Source organism: Loxodonta africana, chromosome X (assembly GCF_030014295.1).
Source record: "Loxodonta africana isolate mLoxAfr1 chromosome X, mLoxAfr1.hap2, whole genome shotgun sequence".
NCBI lineage: Eukaryota > Metazoa > Chordata > Mammalia > Proboscidea > Elephantidae > Loxodonta > Loxodonta africana.
The window spans coordinates 140,715,386-140,739,591 of record NC_087369.1 but is presented as its reverse complement, the minus strand read 5'-3'; the positions used below and the strand labels follow the sequence as shown (position 1 = coordinate 140,739,591).

Sequence of the window (24,206 nt, the reverse complement as noted above, 5' to 3'; positions counted from 1 at the left end):
CTCATAGTGACCCTAAAGAACAGAGTAGAGCCGCCCTATAGGGTTTCCAAGGAGCGGCTGGTGGATTAGAACTGCCGACCTTTTGGTTAGTAGCCGAGCTCTTACCCACAGCACCACGAGGGCTCCAATACATCCCCCAAGCCTAAGCAATCACTGATCTACTTTCTATATCTCTGTATTTGCCTATTTGGGACATTTCATATAAACGGAATCATTATCTTTTTTAAAAAAAAGGAAGGGTAATTCTCTTGAATGGCAATTTCCTTTGTATATCTTTTTTTTTTTTTTGAATAGGTTAAGAATCTAACTGGGAGATAAGAAATAGGGTGAAATAATCTCGTTACACCCTGGACATCAACTGCTGATCCTTTGCTTTTTCACTCCGTATTTTATTTTAGTGATCCTGCTATGGCCCAACAACTAAGTGAAGCTTCTGGCAATGTGGAAGTTCTGGAGGCCAGTGAGGAGGGTAAGTAACCCACAAAACCTTGATAACTAGAAATTATATTTGTTCCCTGTGCTTAGCCCTTAGGGAAAAGAACCAAGTCACAAGAAAAACAAGTTCATATCGAATTTCTAATAACACCAGATTCAGTCGTCCACATTTCTTTTTCAGCCTTCTAACATGTTCCATCTCCAATTCTGATAGTAGAAAGATTCATCTGAGACCCTACAGTATTCTTTGGGGAGGATTACCAGGTTCGACTTACTAAGGCAATATCAGAAAATATCTGTTTAATCCAAACAGACCATGATCTGAGAGATACAACTGAAGTTATACTGTAAATAGAAATCTGGATTTAACCAACAGATACATTTGTAATTTGAGGTGTAAAGAGGTAATAGACACAAAAGATACCACCACAGACTTCTGTTAAATAGGATTCAATTTATAAAAAAAAAAAAAACTCTTTTCAAAGGCTTATTCAGATGTGTATCCATTGCCTAAATTGTGATCCTATCTATGAGTGATAGGTGACTGTGAGTAGAATAATAGGAAAGGAGGCAGAAGTCTCTAAACAATGATAAGCTGTATTGACACACACACAAGAAGAACCTTAGACATAAAATGAGACATTGAGTTTAAAGACAAAACTGAGCAGTTCATTTGGGGTGTTCTTTAATTTGGGGGCTGAGTTTTCTTTGTTTTATGGTGCAGAGGACTTGGTCTGGAAGGACAGAGAAAAGGGGAGCCTCCTTCTGGCTTCCTGGAGGCTTGATTTTACTGATGATGTGAGGCGGGGGATGGTGGATCCTGGTGCATGGATCCTTGAGGGCAGGGCTTGGGTCTTCTCCATCTCTGTATCACCATTGTTTAATACCGGCTCTCAGCAGAGTGATTAAGCCCTCAAAAACATTTAACAAGTGAATGAATTAACAAATGAATGAAAGACCTCCTCACCAAGGCAGACCCAACTACCAAACCAATTGACCTATCTTTCTGGGCATGAGCTAGACAGATGCCTACAAAAGAAGGGTGGCAATGCAGAGTATCATGATGAAGAGTGCAGGTACGGAAACGCCTTTTCTCTGTACTTATGACTGTTTTCTAGAGAGCCAATCATTTGGGTACATTTTTAGAACTAGTCGGCGCTAGCCAAGAATAAGGTGGCTGTTGGGAGGTTGAAGGGAAGAAAGGCTGCTTAGAAATGCTTTCTTTTCAAGCAGCAATGCAAGAGAACAAGGTCATCATTATGAGATGCATTTTTAAGGCTCATTGGGTTCAATCCAGATGGACTGCTTGTGTGCATGGTAGATAAGAAAATATACAATTAGAAGCAATTATTTATTTATTTTATTAGATTTAGCCGCATTTTCTTCTCTGAGGGAAAAAAATCTGCTTTCAGTGGGCTGTTTTCTGGCATGTGACACACTGCAGGCCCTCATTGGATGGAAGATGTTGAAAGCTATTTGCTGTTTAGGAATGCATAGTCCTTGGGCTCGGACAGTGAGATCAATGGTTTTGTTAGGAGAAGTTCAGACAGCTGTCAGCTCTCAGCTCATTGACCACAACTGCTGTACATTATGGGGCATAAGTTACCCAGTACATAGATGACCTGTATAAGCATTGCTAGATACAAATGTAGGTTTTGACCAATACCCGCTGCCTAGGTCTAGCTACCCTTTGCAGTTTTAGTAGCCTTTGAAAACCAGCCAGGGCAGGGCTCAGTTGCTGGCAATTTAAAAGCAGTCCCTTGAAAAAGAAAACTTGGAAGGCCAGTTTATACACCTGAATATTTGGCAACCACCTTGGATTCTATTAGGGTCTCAAAAGTAGCATAGCATGTGGACCGTACCCAGCTTTGTATCTCACTCCCAGGGCTGAGACCAAGGCTCCTGTTTATACAGAGGGGGCTCTGATGCAGTTGGAAGTGGTGAGGTCTTCTAAGCCAAAGCAGGCTGGAGACTTAGACTCTTGCAGCTGACATTGTATATCTGGCAATGGGTTGCTCACTAAGGCCATATCTAGCATTCACGTCACTGCCCTAGATCAATGAGCAGCCAACCACCATGTTTGGGGGTTGCCATCTCTTAGTGCCCTTCCCAACTCCTCATCAACAAAGCTGCCCTACTACCACAACAGCTACCCCACAGGGAAGGATAGAAACATTCTTTTCCTTTTACTGCCGATGGTAGAAAGAGATGTATGTTGCTTAAGGTATTTTGAATCCTCATGGGAAAATAAGTTGTTTCTGTCCAGCAAAGAATGGGAAATTGGGGAAAATTGGAATATATTCATACTTAATGTTTGGCACCTGTTAACAGTTCTAAAGTCACTAGGCATTTTGTTAATTTAGGAACGTAAAAAAGTGTTAATGCATAATTTTGTTTGTTCACGCAATGGTTGTGTTTGGTAAATTCAGTTTTCTCTATTTGTTTAATACATTTTATTTCTTAGAGACATTTTACTTTTCCAGAAAAATTGCACAGAAAGTACAGAGAATTCCCATATACCCTTTCCTCCCACCCTACACAGTTTCTCCTATTAGTAACATCTTGCACTGGTGTAGTAAGTTTGTTACAGTTGATGAATCAATATTAATATACTATTATTAATTGAATTCTATAGTTTACTTTGGGGTTCACTCTTTGTGTTGTACAGTTCTGTGGGTTTTGACAAATGTATAACGTCACCTGTCACCGTTATAGTATCATACAGAACAGTTTCACTGCCCTGTGCTCCACCTGTTCATCCCCCCCCCACCGAACTTCTAGCAACCACCGATCTTGTCACTGTCTCTATAGTTTTACCTATAGAAACAATTCAAGAATGTCATATATTTGGAGTCATACGATATGTAGCTTTTTCAAACTGGCTTCTTTCATTTGTTGTTTTTATTGTCTTTGAGTGGATTCCAACTCATAGAGACCCTATATGACACTGTAGAACTGCCCCATAGGGTTTCCTAGGTTGTGATGTTTACAGGAGTAGATTGCACTTTTCTCCCACAGAGCCACTGGTGGGTTCGAACTGCTGACCTTTTGGTTGGTACCCCAGCGCTTAACAATTGCGCCACCAGGGCTCCTTTACTTTCACTTAGTAGTATGCATTTAAGGTTCCTCCATGTCTTTTCGTGGCTTGATAGCTCATTTCTTTTTATTGCTGCATAATACTCCATTGTATAAAAAAAATAGCGGCACCAAAATTTGTTTACTCATTTACCTACTGAGGAACATCTTGATTTCTTCCAATTATTGGAAGAAATTATGAATAAAACTGTTGGTAAACTCAGTTTTAAAGCCTGAAGAGTTTATTAGGAGTGTTTTTATTCCATTAAGTGTGTACAAATTGTGTCACAGATGGAGCTACCAGCTGCTGACTCTCTCGTCTCTTTGTCTTTGCTGGTTTGTGAGAAGATGATTGCAACTGCAAATCCTCTAGCCTTTCCATCCACTCTTCCATTCTGAGATTTTGGACCAAGCAGGAAAACAATCACTGTATTTCTAAACATTTTGAGCATAAAGAGATAGCACTGATATTCCCCATTCGGAAGGCCAGAAAGAGATCCACCTGTAAGAATTAATAAATCTTGTTCCTTCTGTTTGGAAAATGGAAATCCCTTTAAAGACTAACATATAACATGCTCCTTCCTGTTTGTGAGCAGTCAGTGCACAATTTCTCCTCAGTGGACAGGAAGTGTTCAGTGGGGTGCTGGAGCAGGCTCACCTGACTTGTGTACATCTCTTCCCAAATGTCATATTGGTAGCTTGAAATCAGCCATGGGTGGAATAGTTACACCACAGAAATAGGCAAATACTACAAGTCAGAACATTTTCCCCAGACAGCCAGTGTTAAACATTTTCCAGCACAAAACAAATTATAGTAAACTGGATTTTTACATAAAAACCTTAGTATTTCATAGGTTTTAGAAATAATTTGGTGGGGGGGGAGGTGATAAAGACAGAAAGCCAAAAAATAAGAGTATAGTATTTTAGAACCAACCTACTATGTGCTGTATATTCTTTAGCACTTTCCCTGTGAATCCTCACAGTAGTTTTGTGAGTAGTTTTTTTTTTTCAGACAAAAATCTAAGATGAGAACTTGGGGGAAAATATGTTTCCTGTGGCATTTTTATTTATTTTTTAATTCTTTCTAGCACTAGGTGGAATTGCCACATTTGGCACATCTGTGATCCTATAGGAAACCCTGGTGGTGTAGTGTTTAAGAACCACAGCTGCTAACAAAAAGGTCAGCAGTTCAAATCCACCAGGCGCTCCTTGGAAACCTTTTGGGGCAGTTCTACTCTGTCCTGGTGGCGTAGTGGTTAAGAGTTTGGCTGCTAACTAAAAGTCGACAGTTCGAATCCACCAGCCACTCCTTGGAAACCCTCTGGGGCAGTTCTACTCTGTCCTATAGGGTAGCTATGATTCAGAATTGACTCAATGGTAATGGGTTTGATTTGTTTTTGTGATCCTATATATATGCCCAAAACCAAACCTGTTGCCATCGAGTTAATTTCCAACTCATAGAGACCCTATAGGGCAGAGTAAAGCTGCCCCATAGGATTTCCAAGGAGAGCCTGGTGGATTCGAACTGCCAACCTTTTGGTTAGCAGCCAAACTCTTAACCACTGTGCCACCAGGGCTTCCTCCTATATATTTAAGCACATCCTAATAGAAATGCCCAAGTCACCCAAAACTGAAATTTCTTAAGCAGTGATTATCAAGCAGTCTTACAGTTTTCTTTTGTTGCCCACTCCATGCTGGCTTCTGCTTCTAATCATGTATATTTAAGAGTTCACTATTAAGTAGAGACATGGGGCTGCTTTTAGTGAACACAGATGGAATTGAATCTGGTCCTAATAAACAAGTAATTATTGATTCCCTAATAAATAGCTCACATTTATTGAGCACTAACTACATGCCATATCCTATGCTAAGCTCTTTATCTACGTTATTTACAACTCACAAACTTGTAAATTATAGCGTTTAAATTATAGGATGTTTAAGAATGACTCTGCTCAGTGGTCAGCGTTCAAGGGAATTGATAAGTTATGCTGGTATTCTGCACCACTCAGTGGACTTAGTTGTCGCTCGAGTGCTACTTACCGCCCACCTTACTGTGCTTACTTACAGTGCTAGTTGCTAAGAGGACTGTCAAAGAGGACCTACAGTCTTGATAGGGGGCAGGAGCTAAGACGCAGGGACTATATCTAATTCATTTCTCTATGATATCCAGAACATAGTAAGTGCTTAATTTTAATACATATTTGCTGAATGGATGAATGAATGAGTAGAGAGTGCATTCAGAAGTTGGGCCATTTCCATGGCACAACACCAGGCAGATTGTCCAATAGGCCAGGTAAGCACACTGCTTACCTTGCTTACTAGATCATTTGTCGTGAACAATTCCACATTTTTTCACATCAAAGACTCTGCTTCTAGGTGTGGCTGGCATCTGTCTGTCTCCCAATCCCACGGCAGCTTCCTACATAATCAAAGCCTCTTTTCAATTTACAATCCCTGACAGGTGTGGATGACCCAGTAAGCAAGGTAAGCACAGACTTACTTGTGCTTACTTACTAATCTGTAGTGAAATTTTTCACTACAGTTGATCTGGTAAGCACAGTAAGCACCATGCTTAACCTTGCCTATTGGATAATCCGCCCCTGGTACAAATTGTGGTGCCACGAGTCAAGTTTGAGGCATTCAGATAAAACAGAGAAGTGTCAATTATAGTGCTTGGTGGAAGGCTGGACTTAAACTGGGCCTTGCATTTTAGGGACCTTTCTAATAGGCAGGTGCAGGAATAGTCAGCACACAGATACATCACGGTATTTCAGAGCTAGAAGGAATCCTAGCTCAGCATTTCCTAAAGTGTGTTTTGCTGGATATTCTGCCTACATGCGTTTGGGAGACAATATCATTGCCCTGGTGGCATACTGGTTAAGTGCTACAGCTGCTAAGCAAAAGGTCAGCAGTTCAAATCCGCCAGGCGCTCCTTGGAAACTCTACAGGGCAGTTCTACTCTGTCCTATAGGGTCGCTATGAGTCGGAATCGACTCGATGGCAGTGGGTTTGTTTTTTTGGTTTTAACATTGCCCAGTTTCTTGGAGCTTCACCGTACACATAGGCACATTGAAGTTTCAGAAAAGTCTTTGGAAAATGGACCATTGAATTTTGTCTAACCCAGCGTTTCCCAGATTGCCTGGACTGCAGATCCTCTTTTCATGTAACAAACTTTAAAAGCAGCCCTCCGAATGCATTTTGGAAGATGCTGACCAGGTGTGATCCCCTGATTTTCCTGCTGAGTCCCAGAGAGACGAAGTGACTTCAAGGTCTCAGAGGTAATTGACAGCAGATTCAAGCCTAGGATTCCAGGGTTTTCTGACTCTTGGGGTGGTGCCTTCTATTACACCACTAAGCCTTTCATAATGGCAGCCCCGTTGTCAATTCCCTTTGCTGGCCCCTTTGTGGCCAGCACCGCATGCTGAGTTGACAAGAGGCTTTCTGGAGACCAGACTGTTGGGGATTGAAATGAGACACCCAAGTTGGTAAATTATTGCATGTGAAAGCAATAAGAGCTAATTCCTTCCCTGTGAAGAATGCAGGACCAACACCCCTCTCCTTCCCCTCTACTACTGAGCCCTGATAAAGATGTATGTGCTCATTAGGAAACTAAAGAAAGCCCAAACAGCTGGAGCCTAAGGAACATTTAAACCTCACATTCCTCACTGATGCCTGGGAGTTATTATAGATAGAGCAAACTTTCAATTATGTGCATGTGCAGAGGGCAGCAGCCTTGTAGATAATCCAAACCAATTGGCAATAAATTGAGGACACACACCATGCACACAACACACATGCACACACACACACCTCTTGCAAAACTCCTTGGTATTTGATTTTGTCATGCATTTTGCATGGGCATCATCTTTGCCTGGATGGCCCTTTCTTCTTGCCAATTCCCAGCCCTCTCCCTTGCTTGTAAATTCCTTCCTCAAGGAAGCCTTCCCTAATTGCACCAGCCAACTGCATTGACTCTTTGGGTCTGCATCCTTTCAACACGGAAGCTGGGCAGTGTAAACTCCCACTTGCATTTCCAAGGGTTCTAAAGGGGTTTTCACATGTGGAAGCTTGGCTCTCCCACTGGATTGTGATGACCCCTGCAACTCGGGTGGGGTCAGGGGAGTTACAGAGCATTTGCAAATAATTGCTGCATGTGAATGAACTTCCTAGGACCAGGAGAGAAGTGGGTGTTAATAATTGGAGCCCAGAGGCAAGTAAATGCCTAGAGAATAGAGGCTGCCCAAAGATCACAAGCTGTGCCCAGGGCTTTTGCTTTTGCCAGCGACTCATCTGTTTTTTTGTTTGTTTGCTTTTTGTTGTTTTTTTTTTTTTTTGGTGTTTTCTTTTTTTTTTATTCTGCTTTAAATGAAAGTTTACAAATCAAGTCAGTCTCTTGTACAAAAATTTATATACACCTTGCTATATACTCCTAATTGCTCTCCCCCTAATGAGACAGCACACTCCTTCCCTCCACTCTCTCTTTTCATGTCCATTTCACCAGCTTCTAACCCCCCTACCCTCTCATCTCCCCTCCAGATAGGAGATACCGACATACTCTCATGTGCCTACTTGATCAAAGAAGCTCATTCTTCACCAGTATCATTTTCTATCCCATTGTCCAGTCCAATCCCTGTCTGAAGTGGTGGCTTTGGGAATGGTTCCTGTCTTGGGCTAACAGAAGGTCTGGGGACCATGACCACCAGTCAGACCATTAAGCCTGGTCTTTTTACGTGAATTTGGGGTCTGCAACCCACTGCTCTCCTGCTCCCTCAGGGTTTCTCTGTTGTGTTCCCTGTCAGGGCAGTTATCGGTTGTAGCCAGGCACCACCTAGTTCTTCTGGTCTCAGGCTGACGTAGTCTCTGCTTTATGTGGCCCTTTCTGACTCTTGAGCTCATAATTACCTTGTGTCTTTGGTGTTCTTCATTCTCCCTTGCTCCAGGTGAGTTGAGATGAATTGATGCATCTTAGATGGCTGCTTGCCAGTGTTTAAGACCCCAGACGCCACTCTCCAAAGTGGGACGCAGAATGTTTTCTTAATAGATTTTATTATGCCAATTGACTTAGATGTCCCCTGAAACCATGGTCCCCAAACCCCCACCCCTACTACGCTGGTCTTTTAAGCGTTCAGTTTACTCAGGAAACTTCTTTGCTTTTGGTTTAGTCCAGTTGTGCTGACCTCTCCTGTACTGTGTGTTGTATTTCCCTTCACCTAAAATAGTTCTTATCTACTATCTAATTAGTGAATACCCTTCTCCCTCTCTCTCCTCTCGTAACCATCAAAGAATATTTTCTTCTCTGTTTAAACTATTTATCAGGTTCTTATAATAGTGGTCTTTTTCAATATTTGTCCTTTTGCAAACTGACTAATTTCACTCAACATAAGCCCTCCAGATCCATCGATGTTATGAGATCTTTCTCAGATTCATCACTGTTCTTTAACGATGTGCAGTATTCCATTGTGTGAATATATCACAATTTATTTATTCAGTCATCTGTTGATGGGTACCTTGGTTGCTTCCAACTTTTTGCTCTTATAAACAGTGCTGCAGTGAACATGGGTGTGCATATATTTGCTCGTGTAAAGGCTCTTCTTTCTCTAGGATATATTCCAAGGAGTGGGATTGCTGGATCCTATGGTAGTTCTATTTCTAGCTTAGCGCCGAATCGATTTCCAAAGTGGGTATACCACTTTACATTCCCACCACTAGTGTAGAAGTGTTCCAGTCTCTCCACAGCCTCTCCAACATTTATTATTTTGTGTTTTTTGGATTAATGCCAACCTCGTTGGAGCGAGATGGTATCTTATTGTAGTTTTGATTTGCATTTCTCTAATGGCTAATGATCGTGGGCATTTCCTCATGAATCTGTCAGCTACCTGAATGTCTTCTTTAGTGAAGTGCCTGTTCATATTTTTTGCCCATTTTTTAATTGGGTTCTTTGTCTTTTTGTAGTTGAGTTTTTGCAGTATCATGGAGATTTTAGAGATCAGGTGCTGATCGGAAATGTCATAGGTAAAAACTTTTTCCCAGTCTGTAGGTAATCTTTTTACTTTTTTGGTGAAGTCTTTGGATGGGCATAAGTGTTTGATTTTTAGGAGCTCCCAGTTATTTAGTTTCTCTTCTGCATTGTCAGTAATTTTTTGTATACAGCTTATGCCATCTATTAGGGCTTCTAACATTGTCCCTATTTTCTCATCCATGATCTTTATTGTTTTAGATTTTTATTTAGGTCTTTCATCCATTTCGAGTTCATTTTTGTGCACAGTGTGAGGTATGGGTCTCGTTTCATTTTTTGCAGATGGATATCCAGTTATGCCAGCACCATGTGTTAAGAAGACTGTCTTTTCCCCATTTAACTGACTTTGGGTCTTTGTCAAATATCAAATATGTGGATGGATTTATGTCTGGATTCTCAATTCTGTTCCATTGGTCTATGTATCTGTTGTTGTACCAGTACCAGGCTGTTTTGACTACTGTGGCAGTATAACAGGTGCAAAATCAGGTAGTGTGAGGCCTCCCACTTTGTTCTTCTTTTTCAGTAATGCTTTACTTAACCGGGGCCTCTTTCCCTTCCATATGAAGTGGGTAATTGGTTTCTCCATCTCAATAAAAAATGCCATTGGAATTTGGACCAGAATTGCATTGTATCTATAGATCACTTTTGGTAGAATAGACATTTTTACAATATTAAGTCTTCCTATCCATGAGCAAGGTATGTTTTTCCACTTATGTAGCCCCTTTTGGTTTCTTGCTGTAGTGTATTGTAGTTTTCTTTGTATAAGTCTTTTACAACTCTGGTAAGATTTATTCCTAAGTATGTTGTCTTCTTGGGGGCTACTGTAAATGGTATTGATTTGGTGATTTCCTTTTCAATGTTCTTTTTGTTGGTGTAGAGGAATCCAACTGATTTTTTTTATGTTTATCTTGTATCCTGATACTGTGCTGAGTTCTTCTGTTAGTTTCAGTAGTTTTCTGGAGGATTCCTTAGGGTTTTCTGTGTATAAGATCATGTCATCTGCAAATAGAAATACTTTTACTTCTCCCTTGCCAGCCTGGATGCCCTTTATTTCTTTATCTAGCCTAATTGCTCTGGTTAGGACCTCCAGCACAATGTTGAATAAGAGTGGTGATCAGGGCATCCTTATCTGGTTCCTGAACTCAAGGGGAATGCTTTTAGACTCTCTCCATTTAGGATGATGTTGGCTGTTGGCTTTGTATAAATGCCCTTTATTATGTCAAGGAATTTTCCTTCTATTCCTATTTTGCTGAGAGTTTTTATCATGAATGAGCGTTGAGCTTTGTCAAATGCCTTTTCTGCATCAATTGAAAAAATCATGTCTTTTATTTATATGACAGATTCCATTAATTGTTTTTCTAATGTTGAACTATCCCTGCATACCTGGTATGAAACCCACTTGGTCATGGTGAATTACTTTTTTGATATGTCGTTGAATTCTATTGGCTAGAATTTTGTTGACGATTTTTGCGTCTAAGTTCATGAGGGACACAGGTCTGTAATTTTCTTTTTTTGTGGTATCTTTACCCGGTTTTGGTATCAGGGATATGCTAGCTTCATGGAATGAGTTTGGGAGTATTCTGTCCTTTTCTATGCTCTGAAATACCTTTAGTAGTAGTGGTGTTAACTCTTCCCTGAGAGGTTCGTAGAACTCTGCAGTGAAGCCATCTGGGCCAAGGCTTTTTTTTTGTTGGGAGTTTTTTGATTACCTTTTCAATCTCTTCTTTTTTTTATGGGTCTATTTAGTTGTTCCAACTCTGTTTGTGTTAGTTTAGGTAGGTAGTGTGTTTCTAGGAATTCATCCCTTTCTTCTAGGTTTTCAAATTTGTTAGAGTGCAATTTTTCATAGTAATCTGATATGATTCTTTTAATTTCAGTTGGGTCTGTTGTAATATCGCCCATCTCATTTCTTATTCAGGTTATTTGCTTCCTCTCCTGTCTTTCTTTTGTCAGTTTGGCCAGTGGTGTATCAGTTTTGTTGATTTTTTTCAAAGAACCAGCTTTTGGTCTTGGTAATTCTTTTGATTGTTTTTCTGTTTTCTATTTCATTTAATTCTGCTGTAATTTTTATTATTTGCTTTCTTCTGGTGCCTTAGGGTTTCTTTTGTTGCTGTCTTTCTATTTGTTCAAGTTGTAGGGATAATTCCTTGATTTTGGCCCTTTCTTCTTTTTGTATGTGTGCATTTATTGATATAAATTGACCTCTGAGCACTGCTTTTGCTGTGTCCCAAAGGTTCTGATAGGAAGTGTTTTCATTCTCTTTGGATTCTATGAATTACTTTGTTCCATCATTCATGTCTTCTACAACCCAGTCTTTTTTGAGCAGGGTCTTGTTCAGTTTCCAAGTGTTTAATTTCTTTTCCCTGCTTTTTCTGTTATTGATTTCTACTTTTATGGTCTTATGGTCAGAGAAGACACTTTGTAATATTTCAATGTTTTGGATTCTGCTAAGACTTGCTTTATGACCTAATACGTGGTCTATTTTAGAGAATATTCCGTGTGCACTAGAAAAGAAAGCATACTGACTGCTGTTGGGTGGAGTGTTCTGTATATGTCTATAAGGTCAAGTTGGTTGATTGTGGCATTTAGATCTTCCGTGTCTTTATTGAGCTTCTTTCTGGATGTCCTGTCCTTCACTGAAAGTGCTGTGTTGAAGTCTCCTAGTATAATTGTGGAGCTATCTCACTTTTCAATGCTGTTAGAGTTTATTTTATGTATCTTGCAGCCCTGTCATTGGGTGCATAAATATTTAATATGGTTATATCTGCTTGGTGTATTGTCCCTTTAATCATTATATAGTGTCCTTCCTTATTCTTTGTGGTGGATTTAACTTTGAAGTCTGTTTTGTCAGAAATTAATATTGCCACTCCTGCTCTTTTTGGATTGTTGTTTGCTTGATATATTTTTTTCCATCCTTTGAGTTTTAGTTTGTTTGTGTCTCTAAGTCTAAGGTGTGTCTCTTGTAGGCAGCATCTAGACGGATCGTGTTTTTTTACCCATTCTGCCACTCTCTGTCTCATTATCGGTGCATTTAGTCCATTTACATTCAGCGTAAGTATGGATAAGTATGAATTTAGTGCTGTCATTTTGATGTCTTTTCTTGTGTGTTGTTGACAGTTTCTTTTTCCTACTTAATTTTTTGTGATGAGTATTTTATCTTTTCCTCTTATTTGTTGTTGTTGATTTTGTTTCTGCTAAGGCTCTATTTTTTTTCTTGTATTTTATTTTGATGCATACGATAGTTTGTCTCCTTTGTGGTTACCTTAATATTTACCCCTATTTTTCTAAATTTAAACCTAACTTTTATTTCTTTATATCTCCTTGTCTTCCTCTCCATATGAAAGATCTATGACTACATTTCTTAGTCCCTCTTTATTGTTTTAATGTTGTGTTTTTACATAACAACATTGCTGTTTCCTTATTTTGAGCATTTTTTATCTTGATTTATTTTTGTGACTTCCCTGTCTGGGTTGACTTCTGATTTCTCTGTCCAGTGTTCTAGTTTTGGGTTGATACCTGATATTATTGATTTTCTAAGCAAAGAACTCCCTTTAGTATTTCTTGTAGTTTTGGTTTGGTTTTTTTGAATCCCCAAAACTTCTGTTTATCTGGAAATGTCCTAATTTCACCTTCATATTTAAGAGACAGTTTTGATGGATATATGATTCTTGGTTGGCAATTCTTTTCCTTCAGTTTTTTAAATAAGTCATCCCATTGCCTTCTTGCCTGCACGGTTTCTGCCGAGTAGTCCGAGGTTATTCTTATTGACTCTCCTTTGTAGGTGACTTTTCGTTTATCCCTCACTGCTCTTAAAATTCTCCCTTTATCTTTGGTTTTGGCAAGTTTGATTATAATATGTCTTTGTGACTTTCTTTTGAAATCTACCTTATGTGGAGTTCGATGAGCATCTTGGATAGATATCTTCTCATCTTTCACATTATCAAGGAAGTTTACTGCCAGCAAATCTTCAACAATTCTGTCTGTATTTTCTGTTATCCCTCCCTGTTCTGGTACTCCAGTCACTTGTAGGTTATTTCTCTTGATAGAGTCCCATATGATTCTTAAGATTTCTTCTTTTTTTTAAATTGTTTTATCTAATTTTTCTTCAAATATATTGGTGCCTAGTGCTTTATCTTTAAGTTCACCAATTCTGCCTTTCACTTGCTCAGTTCTCCTCCTCTGACTTTCTATTGAATTGTCTAATTCTGTAATTTTATTGTTAATCTTCTGAATTTCTGATGCTGTCTATGGACTCTTCTGGCTTATTAAATTTTTCATTATGTTCCTGAATAACCTTTTTAATTTCTTCAACTGCTTTATTTGTGTGTTCCTTGGCTTGATCTGCATGTTGCCTGATCTCCTTTCTGATGTCTTGAAGGGTTCCGTATATTAATCTTTTGTATCCTGCATCTGGTAATTCCAGGAAGGTACTTTTATCCAGAAGATCCCTTGATTCTCTGTTTTGAGAGCTTGTTGAAGCAATCATGGTCTGTTTCTTTATGTGATTTGATATTGACTGTTGTCTCTGAGCCATCTATCTATAAGTTATTGTATTAGTTTATTTTAAGTTTGCTTACTGTATTGTAGTTTCTTGCTTTGTTTTGATATGCCCATAATGGTTGCTTGAGTGAGTTAGCTTGATTGTTTTCACCTTTGAAGCTCTGACGTCCTGTCACCAGATGGCTAGAGCTGTTTTCAGGTATTTTAGTCTAGGAGTCCATTCATTTTTCTTCTATGGATTCTGCTCAGGTGTCCAAGTAGCTGCCCATCAAGTGTGTGGTACAGGCTCTGTCCTACAGTCTTAGAGGGTCAGGCATGTTTGGCGTAGGTACTGGTATCTGGTTGCAGCAGGGGGTCACGCTCTGAACAAGGCAGGAGTCTGAGAATCATCTGTCAAGTGTCTCTGAGGAAAGCGTGTCCTTGTTCCCTAGAGCATACAGGTGGGTGGGTTCTGCAGGCGGACCATGGGCACCCAAAGTTTTTGGTTGTAAGGACTGGGAGGTATCAGTTATCCTTGGACCCCTGTAGTAGGTGGCTGGGTGACCTAAGTGGAGCCACCAGTCCTTAGGTGCCTGGTGTGAATAGGTGAGGACCCTGTTTAATAGGCAAAGCAGTGTCAAACTTCAAAGACCCACCTCTCCACTGCACAGCTGAAACAGTTGTAGTCTGCCAAAAAGGGCCTATTCTCCTGAAATAGGCCCACACAGCTCCATGCAGGGGGAAAGGTACTCAAAGTCCACGGACCATTTATTCCTGGACAGGAGCTGCTTCTGTCCTGAGCTCCCCAGGTTAGTGGAGCTGGTAAATTATCTTTTCCCCCAGTTGTGAATTTATTCCTTCTCCAAGGCTGGGAGAATGGCTCCAGGCACTCAACAGGGCCTATCTCAAGCCCAGAGAAATCAACGGCCACTGAAGCTGGCTTGGGGGTGGGGAGGCACGGTAAAGTATACACAAGTACTTAGCTTTTGCCAAGAGCGCCGTTCTTCTCTGGTTCTGGAGGTCTGAGTAGGCTGTGTGGCTGGCTGCTTCTCCCTGAGGAAACTGCATCCGAACTCTAGTAGCAGCCCGCTGCAGCCGCTCCTGGGAATGGTGCCTGAGGGTTCCCAGCAATTCAGGCCTGGTAACTCCTCTCCACTTCCGAACCATCTCTTCCTCCTCCTGCCGCTTGGTCCATTTTCTAACTTTGCCTTTTATGTTCAGGGCCCCTAGCTTGTCATAAATATAATCATTTCACTTGTTTTTTTCGGGTCTTTGTTGTAAAAGGTCTCGCTGTCTATTTTGCAATCTTGGCCCCACCTCCGACTGATCCATTTTGTTATCAAATTATTAAGAGCGGAGCTAACCAATTGAATGGTGTTGGGGGGGCGTTGCTGGGGGGAAGGGGGCAAGATCTGCAGGGCACCTGGGATCACAGTCCTTGTCCCAGTCGTGAAGGCTGTGTCTCCTCTCCTGTCTCCCCTGGCACCATCACACACTGCCTCACTCCGTTTCTAACTTCCAGGAAAGAAGAAATCCAAATTTAAAGCCTTCAAAAGCTTTTTTGGCAAGAAGAAGAAAAAAGAGCCCGAAGATGCCCAGGGAGAGAGCAGGATACAAATAAGTTTGTCCAGTGGCAATGTTACTGTCTCTTCGCTGAACCCAGTTCCAGCCGGTCAACTACCTGAGATCAGGTAAGCTCAGGTAGAGTGGAGGAGGGATAGGGACAGGGCAAGGGACAGACAGCTAGATCTAGGTCCCCTTTTGGCAGCCAAATCACCAATGGGCTTTGGTCCTGGGGTCTTTTGGTCTCCCTGCCTGTGGGGGCTGAGCTTGCAGCCAATGCCAATGCAGCCCTGTGCAGGGGGTCTTGTTGTTTGGGGTGCACAGCTCAGTAGATTGGAGCATGGCAAATGCACACACCCCATTCTCAAGGAGCACTGGTTGAGAGGCTGCAGATAGATCAGGAAACCCTTCCCTGTCACAGCTAAAATAACTTGAGACGTGGGGCCTATCACTAGTATGGAGCAGGTGGGCGCTATTCATAGAGTAAGGGCGGCCTACATCGTTTAGGAGGCTTGGTCTGGTTTGCTTGCTTGGCCTCCAGACTGCAGAGCTGTGATTACTGGGCAAGGGGAGCCAGCTCTCAGAACTTGTGATTAAAGTTTCAGATAGTGAAGCGATCTCTAGCTGTGTCGACGCATAGGCATGAAATCACTGTGTTGCTATAAATACAAGCAAACAAGCAAACCAAAAAACAATATAACTCCCTTTCTGCCTTTACTCCAAGAGACTGGGGGAGATGCTGTAACTGGTCAGAGAAGGTATGGGGAAGACTATTTCTCAGCCACCACTGCCACCTCCATTTCTCGTTCCCTTATTGTGCCCTTTCATCTGGATGCCTAGTACCCCCATCTGTCCCTGAACCAATCAGATCCCTCTATGGAGTTCCACTTGGGCCTGTTCTCCTGGCCTTAAATTCCAGACTTATCTGGACTCCCACAGAACTCATCTGTGCTGCTACCCATTCCCTCAAGGCTTTGCTTGGTGGTAATGGGATAGTTAGCTTAATATGTTACACTGACCCCTCCCCAATACTTTCTATAACATAATGACCTAATAGCTATCATATATGTCTCCTTAAGAAGAGCCTTAATGAATGCATCAAATGCTGGGAACTTCAGATAATCTGGCTAGTGGGGGAGATGGTTTTGGACAGAAGGGTTTGTTTCATGCCTCACAAATCATACTATTATAGACCCTTACTTTATAGCTGTAGGTAAGGCTAAGATGTATTGTTGTTAGGTACCATCGAATTGGTTCCAACTCATAGCCACCCTATGTATAACAGAATGAAACACTGCTGGGTCCAAGACTGAGACTAAAAACCAGAGGTTGGAGTCGGGAGGGAGAATTTAGGTAACTCTGAGTTGTCTCTACAAATTGGCAGGGGCTGTCTCCGCTAAAGATCTACATTTCCCCTTGTTACTTGGTCTTCCCCCTTCCAAAAGGTCCATTTACTCTAATGCATCCTCCACACTAAAGAGCATGTCTGTGCTTGCAACTGTCTAAGAGGGAGAGTGTGTGCAAGTGTGTGAACTAGTTCATATATGGGGAAGGGTGGTTTGCTAAGGACCTGAGACAGGACTTTTTTTTTTTTTTGCAAGGAGCACAAATCAATTAAAAGACTATAACTTAGGTGGCCTGAAGATCACCTCTGATCCCAGTCTCTTCCTTAACACGTTAGGGGAGGAACACTGGAAAATGTCACTCAGGCTTTAGAGAGGGAGATCAGCGTTTTCAATGCATCAGAGCAACCAATCATAACAAAACTTACAGCCAGCCCTCCCCTGGCTTGTACAATAGGACCGGTATCTATTTTCAAGACTGTATTAAGCTGTACCTGATGGAATGGACCAATCCCATTCCTTCCTTTGATTTCTTAATGGGTATGGTTATAATGTGCTTTATTACCCCTTAAGGCCAAGGTTTTGTTTGGAATTTTTTTTTCTTTTTGCCCCCGGAGAACAGATCAGTAAGCAGTAGTCATGTTCAATGGACAAGTGATTAGATTTCTGACAAACTTGGCCACGGGTGGTGCTAATGTAATCCTTTGATCAGAGAGCTATTGGCACTACAGAGCTAGTTCTACAGCTGCCCTCTGGCTGATGCACAGCATGGAAATGAGAGAGAGTTCTAAGCCCACTCATGGCCCAAGATTGTCTCTCAGTCTTTCCACGCAAATCTGGGGAGGCAAGGTAGTCACAGATGCCACACTGAGTCTAAGCCTGAGTTGAGCCAGCAGGACATAGAGAAATAGTGAATGACAGTGTCTGTGTGTATATAGAAATATAGAAATGTCTGGAAACATTGCTCTCTCAATGCTGGATCATACATGCTCAGTGTTTATACTATGCCCAGTAAGAGTCACGTTAATTTTCTGCTGGACTGCTGCTTCGGTAAAGCCGAACCTGTTGCCTTGACTACTGCGTAGCAGAGTCTTACAGGAAAAAGGCAGGTAGGAGTTTAGTAAAAAGTGGCAGACATCTGCCTTCTCTTCTCTCTTACTGGCCCACAAGCCACCTTAGAGTGGGTGCCATTTTAATTCCCATAACACGAGATTGTTCTCAGAATGTGTCATGATCAAATATGGCCATATGCACAGCCATACCCTGCAGCCAAACAGGCTCACAATGACAGGGCCAGTGCTAGCCCTCCAGTGCCCAAGCTGCTACTCTAGTCACCAGTGAAGGATTTTTAAGAAACACTCTAACCTACATATATCATTTTTGTGACAAATGCAAAAATAAAAGTATTTGGCATTTAAAAATTTGTTGTTAAACAGCATCATTGAGATATAATCAATATACCATACAATTCATCCATTTGAAATGTACAATTCAAAGCTTTTTAATATGTTCAGAGTTGTGCAACTATCACCACAATCTGATTTTAGAACATTTTTATCCTCCCTAAAAGAAACCCTGTACCCTTTAAGCAGTCACTCCCCAGTCACCCCTCCCCTCAGCCCTTGGCAACCACTAATCTACTTTCTGTCTCTATAGATTTGCACGCTCTGGACATTTCATATATGTAATTGGAATCATGGAACACATGGTATTTTGTGTCTGGCATCTTTCACTTAGCATATTTTCAAGGTTCATCCATATTGTAGCATATATTAGTTCCTTCCTTCCTTCCTTCCTTCCTCCCTCCCTCCCTCCCTCCCTTCCTTCCTTCCTTCCTTCCTCCCTCCCTCCCTCCCTTCCTTGTCTTTTAGATACACATATACGTTTTTCCTACCTAATAGGAATATCTTTATAATCTTCTGTGTTTATTTTTTAATTTAACAGCTTCATTGAGATATAATTCAGATACTATAAAATTCACCCTTCTAAAGTATACAGCTCAGTGGTATTTTAGTATATTCACAGGGTTGTGCAACAATCAACATTATCTAATTTTAGAACATTTCATCACCTCAAAAAGAAACCTTGTACCCACTCTCCACCCGCCTCCCCCCACTCCAGCTCCTGCTAACCACCAATCTACTTTCTATCTCTATGGATTTTCCTATTCTGGACATTACACATAAATGGAATAATGTAATATATGGTCTTTGTGACTGTCTTCTTTCACTTAGCAAAATATTTTTAAGGCTCATCCACGTTGTAATATGTACCAGTACTTCATCCCCCCACTTTTTTTTTTGGTAACAGCTTTATTGAGATATAATTCACATATCATACAATTCACCCATTTGAATTGTACAATTCAATGTTTTTTAGTATTTTGACAGAGTTGTGTAACCATCACCACAATCTGGTTCTAGAACATTTTTGCTCCCCACTCAAAAGAAACCCAATAGCCATTGGTAGTCTCTCTCCATCCTCCTCATCACTATTCCCCCACCTATTCTCAAGCCCTAGGCAACCACTAAGTCACCTTCTGTCTCAACAGATACACCTATTCTGGACATTTCATATAAATGGAATCATAAATATGTGGTCTTTGTGACTGGTTTTCACGGTCATCTACATTATAGTATGTATAAGTACTACATTCCTTTTATTGCTAAATAGTATTTCATTGCATGGGCATATCACATTTGGTTTATCAGTTTATAGATATTGGGTCATTTCTGCCTTTTGGCTATTATGACTAATGCTGCTGTAAGTGTTCTTGTACAAGTTTTGTGTGGACGTATGTTTTCTTTCCTCTCAGGTATATATATTTCTGAGAGTGGAATTGCTGGGCCATATGGTAATTCTATGATTAACTTTTTAAGGAACAGCCAGGCTGTTTTCCAAAGTGGCTGCACTATTTTACATTCCCAGTGTATGAGGGTTCCGATTTTTGCACATCCTTATCAACATTTGTTATTATCTGAGTTTTGATTCTAGCCACCCTAGCAAGTGTGAAATGGCATCTCATTATGGTTTTGAATTACATTTCCCTGTTGGCTAATGATGTTGAGCATCTTTTCATGTGCTTATTGGCCATTCGTGTATCTTCTTTGGAGAAATAGCTATTAAAATAATTTACACATTTAATTGGGTTATTTATCTTTTATTATTGAATTATAAGAGTTCTTTATACATTCTAGATATCAATTCATTATGAGATTTATGATTTGCAAATATTTTCTCCCATTCTGTGGGCTGTCTTTTCTCCTTTTTATTGTAAAAATATATCTAACACAACTCTTGCCAATTCAGCATTTTTCATGTGTACAATTTAGTGACACAAATTACATTACTCATGTTCAACCATCACCAATATCTGTTGCCAAACTTTCCATCACCATAAACAGAAACTCAACACTTCCTAAACAATGGCTCCCACTTTCCCCCCTCCCCCCTGCCCTTAGTAATCACTAATAATTTTGGTCTCTATACATTTGCCTATTCTGGATATTTCACATGAGGTAGATCATACAATATTTGTCCTTTTGTGATTGACTTACTTCATTCAACATAATGTTTTCAAGGTATTCATGTTGTAGATGTATCAGGACTTCATTTCTCCTGATGGTTGAGTAATATTCCATTGTATGGACATACCACATTTTATTTATCCACTTATTTGTTTATGGACATTTGGTTTGTTTCCACCTTTTGTTTATTGTGAATAGTGCTGCAATGAACATTAGCGTCTTTTCATTTTCTTCATAGCATCCTTTGATGCACAAAAGTTTTTAATTTTGATGAAGTCCAACTTATCTGTCTTTTGTTGCCTGTGCTTTTGGTGTCATATCTAAGAATCTATTGTAAAAAATGAGATGACAAAGATTTATCCCTGTTTTCTTCTAAGGGTTTTATACTTTTAGCCCTTGTATTTAGATCTTTTGTCCATTTTGAGTTAATTTTTGTATATGGTGTGAGATAACGGTCCAACTTCATCCTTTTGCATTTGGAAATCCAGCTGTCCCAGCATCATTTGTTGGCAAGACTATTCTTTCCTCTACTGAATGGCCTTGGCACCCTTATTGCAAATCAATTAAGCATAGATGTATGAGTTTATTTTTGTACTCTAATTTCTATTCCATTGATCTATATGTCTGTCCTTATGCCATTACCACACTTTCTTGATTAACTGTTGATTTCTAGTATATTTTGAAATCAGAATGTATGAGTCCTCCAACTTTGTTCTTTTTGAGATTGTTTTGTCTGTTCTTGGTCCCTTGCATTTTCCTATGAATTTTGTGATCAACTTGTCTATTTCTGCAAAAAATGAAGCTAGAATTTTAATAGGGATTGCATTGAATCTGCAGCTCGATTTGTAGAGTACTTCTATCTTTACAATATTAAGCCTTCCAATCCATGAACATGGGATGTCTTTCCATTTATTTAGGTTTTCTTTAATTTCTTTCAGTAGTGTTTTGTAGTTTTCAGAGTATAAGTTTCACACTTCTTTTGTTAAATTTATTCCAAACTATTTTATTCTGTTGTAAATGGAATTGTTTTCTTAATTTTCTTTTTGGATTGCTTATTGATGGTGTATAGAAATACAACTGATTTTTAGGTGTTGACTTTGTATCCTGAAACTTTACTGCATTCATTTATTAGCTCTGTGTGTGTATGATTATGTGTATTCTTTAGGGTTTTCTAGATATAAGATCATGGCATCTGCAAATGCAGACAGTTTCACTTCTTCCTTTCCAATCTGGATGCCTTTTATTTCATTTTCTTGCCTAGTTTCCCTGGCTAGAACCTCCAGTACAATGTTGAATAGAAATGGTGACAGTGGACATTTTTGCCTTGTTTTTGATCTTAGAGGAAAATCATCTGGTCTTTCACCGTTAAGTATGGTGTTAGCCATGGGTTTTTCATAAATGTCCTTTATCAGGTTGAGGAATTCCACTCTATCCTTAGTTTGTTGAGTGTATTTATCATGAAATGGTGTTGGATTTTTATCAAATGTTTTTCTGCACCTATTGAAATGATTATGTGTTTTTCGTTGTTTATTCTATTGGCATGGCATAGTTAATTAATCCAGTTTTGTATGTTAAGCTAATGTTGTTAAATCCTACTTGATCATACTGTATAATTTTTTTTTTTTTTGGTATATTGCTGGATTTGGTTTACTAGTATTTTGTTGAGGATGTTTGCATCTATATTCTTAAGGGGTATTGGTCTGTAGTTTGGTTTTATTTTTTTTTCTTGTGGTGTCTTTATCTGGCTAAAATTTTTAAAAGGCAAATTATACTCCCATATATTCAAAGGAGTGTTTTGTAAATGTAGCCTTTCCTTTTTCTTGATTTTTCTTAACACATAATTGTCATCAACCTGGCTCTATTCCCATTCAGAATGTATTTCCATCTGACATTAGAAAACTGGGAGGGCTAACTTTGAAAACAGGACAGACATATCACAGAGCCTTGTGTGAAAGAGGAAAAGACCTGGTAGATGAAAGTCTCCAGCATCTGGGCAGATCTTTGATATTTTAAATCAAATCAAAACAAAAACACCAGAGAGAAATTGGGATGTGAGAGATCTTTTATAACTCTCAAGATAATAATAGCAAGACTTGGTGCTTTCCCTCCCGCTCACCCAGTTTGCCACCATTGAACTTTACACTTTAAATGTGTGGATTGTATGGTATGTGAATTATATCTCAATAAAGCTGCTGTATAAAAAAGACATGTGCTCATTATTTTAAAAAATCAAAATTATACAGAAGTACATAAAGTAGAAAATTAAGACCCCCCCTCCTGTCCCAAGTGTCACTTCTCAGAAGTAACCACCACCAACATTTTGGTGCCTATCCTTTCAGACTTTTTTCTATGAACACAATCATTTATGTATGTAATATATGTGTATATGTTAAATGAGACCATATTTTTTTTTCACTTCAATCTCATGGGCATTCCTCTGTGTCAGCACATGTGCATCCCTGCCCTCTTTCTGAGGTATCTATATTAGGCCATGATATGGATATTTATGTGTCTTTGGTTCCTATGTCCCTTGAGCTGCTTTTACAAGATCTCTCCTTCCTATCCAGGCCCAAGAGCCATATGGGGATGAAAGCTGTATCCCATGACAGTATCTTCATGTTGGAGCCTGGACGTGAAAGATCAGCGAGTAAAATGAGCTCCTCTCCAGAGCTTGAGAGAGGCAGAACTCTTCAGGTAATAGTGGGCTCAAGTTATCAGTGCCTAACTGGACTATACTCTTCATCCACTCCCTACTCCTACCCCAGCAAAAGAAGGAGAGAAGAACTTGGCCCTGCTTCTCAGCTGCTTGTACTTCTTAGGGCTGTTGCTTATGTATACATATATAATCTGCTTACCTAGTGCCTGGCACACAGGAAGTGCTCAATATGTTTTGGCCAGTATTACCACTATTCACCATACCACATACAAGAAAGCTTTAACTATTTTGGCAGTTATGCTCAACCATTAAGGTGCAGGCGTCCCAACCCCCAAATTGTTTTCCGTCTTCCACAGAGAATTCTGCCTAGAAGTGTGCTTAGTGATGTGTCTGGAGCTTTGCACCAATATGTGCCCAGAAGTGGAATCTGGGTTGCGGGCTCCAAGATCACTGAGGTAATAGAGTGGAATTGTTCAGAGCATTGGCAGCTAAGTCAGACAGATCTGTTCTTGAATTCTTGCTCTGTTATTTATTGGCTGTGTGCCCCTGGGCTCATTGTTTAACCTCTCTGAGCCTTCCTTTCCTCATCTACAATGGGTGTAATATTAATATCAACCTCAATGGATTGCCTGTGAGGAATGAATGAGACTAGGTATGTAAAGCATTATTGCTACTACTATTATCCAAGAAAGATGACAGAGGAGAAAACTGAGGGGAGGGACTCTGTGAGACTTCAACTGTGGGATTGGCAAGGAAAGGAATTAACATTTGAGGGGTTCCACCTACGATTTACCTGGTGCTATGCTAATTTTACATATCCTCTCATTGAACCCTAATAACCACCAGAAGTAGATATAATTGTCCCCATTTTGTAGGTGATAAAAAAGACTCAGAGATTAAAGAAATTGCTCAAGCTCACCCAGGCAGTAAGTGATAGAGCTGGATATCTGATGCAGGTGTGTTGACCTCACTCATGGTATTTCCATTACCCCAGTCTCTAAGATGCTCAACTTCTTTGTACCTGCCTTGATAGGGAGAAGGATACACCTTTAGTCTCCATAGAATGGGGTAGATATCCATTAAACTTGTGGTAGATATCCATTGCTCAGTCA

General features: G+C 40.1%; 1 protein-coding gene across 1 annotated transcript in view; it reads left to right on the top strand.

Annotated features, from left to right (window-relative positions):
- Window positions 1-326: 326 nt before the first annotated feature.
- KIAA1210 (KIAA1210 ortholog) overlaps window positions 327-24,206 on the top strand; it is a 63,952-nt gene continuing 40,072 nt past the window's right edge. Inside the window, exons 1-4 of the mRNA XM_064278475.1 lie at window positions 327-469; window positions 15,528-15,696; window positions 23,006-23,296; window positions 23,390-23,549. Of these exons, the coding sequence (XP_064134545.1) occupies window positions 409-469; window positions 15,528-15,696; window positions 23,006-23,296; window positions 23,390-23,549 (681 nt within the window). The 5' untranslated portion in view covers window positions 327-408. The remainder of the gene's footprint in view (window positions 470-15,527; window positions 15,697-23,005; window positions 23,297-23,389; window positions 23,550-24,206) is intronic.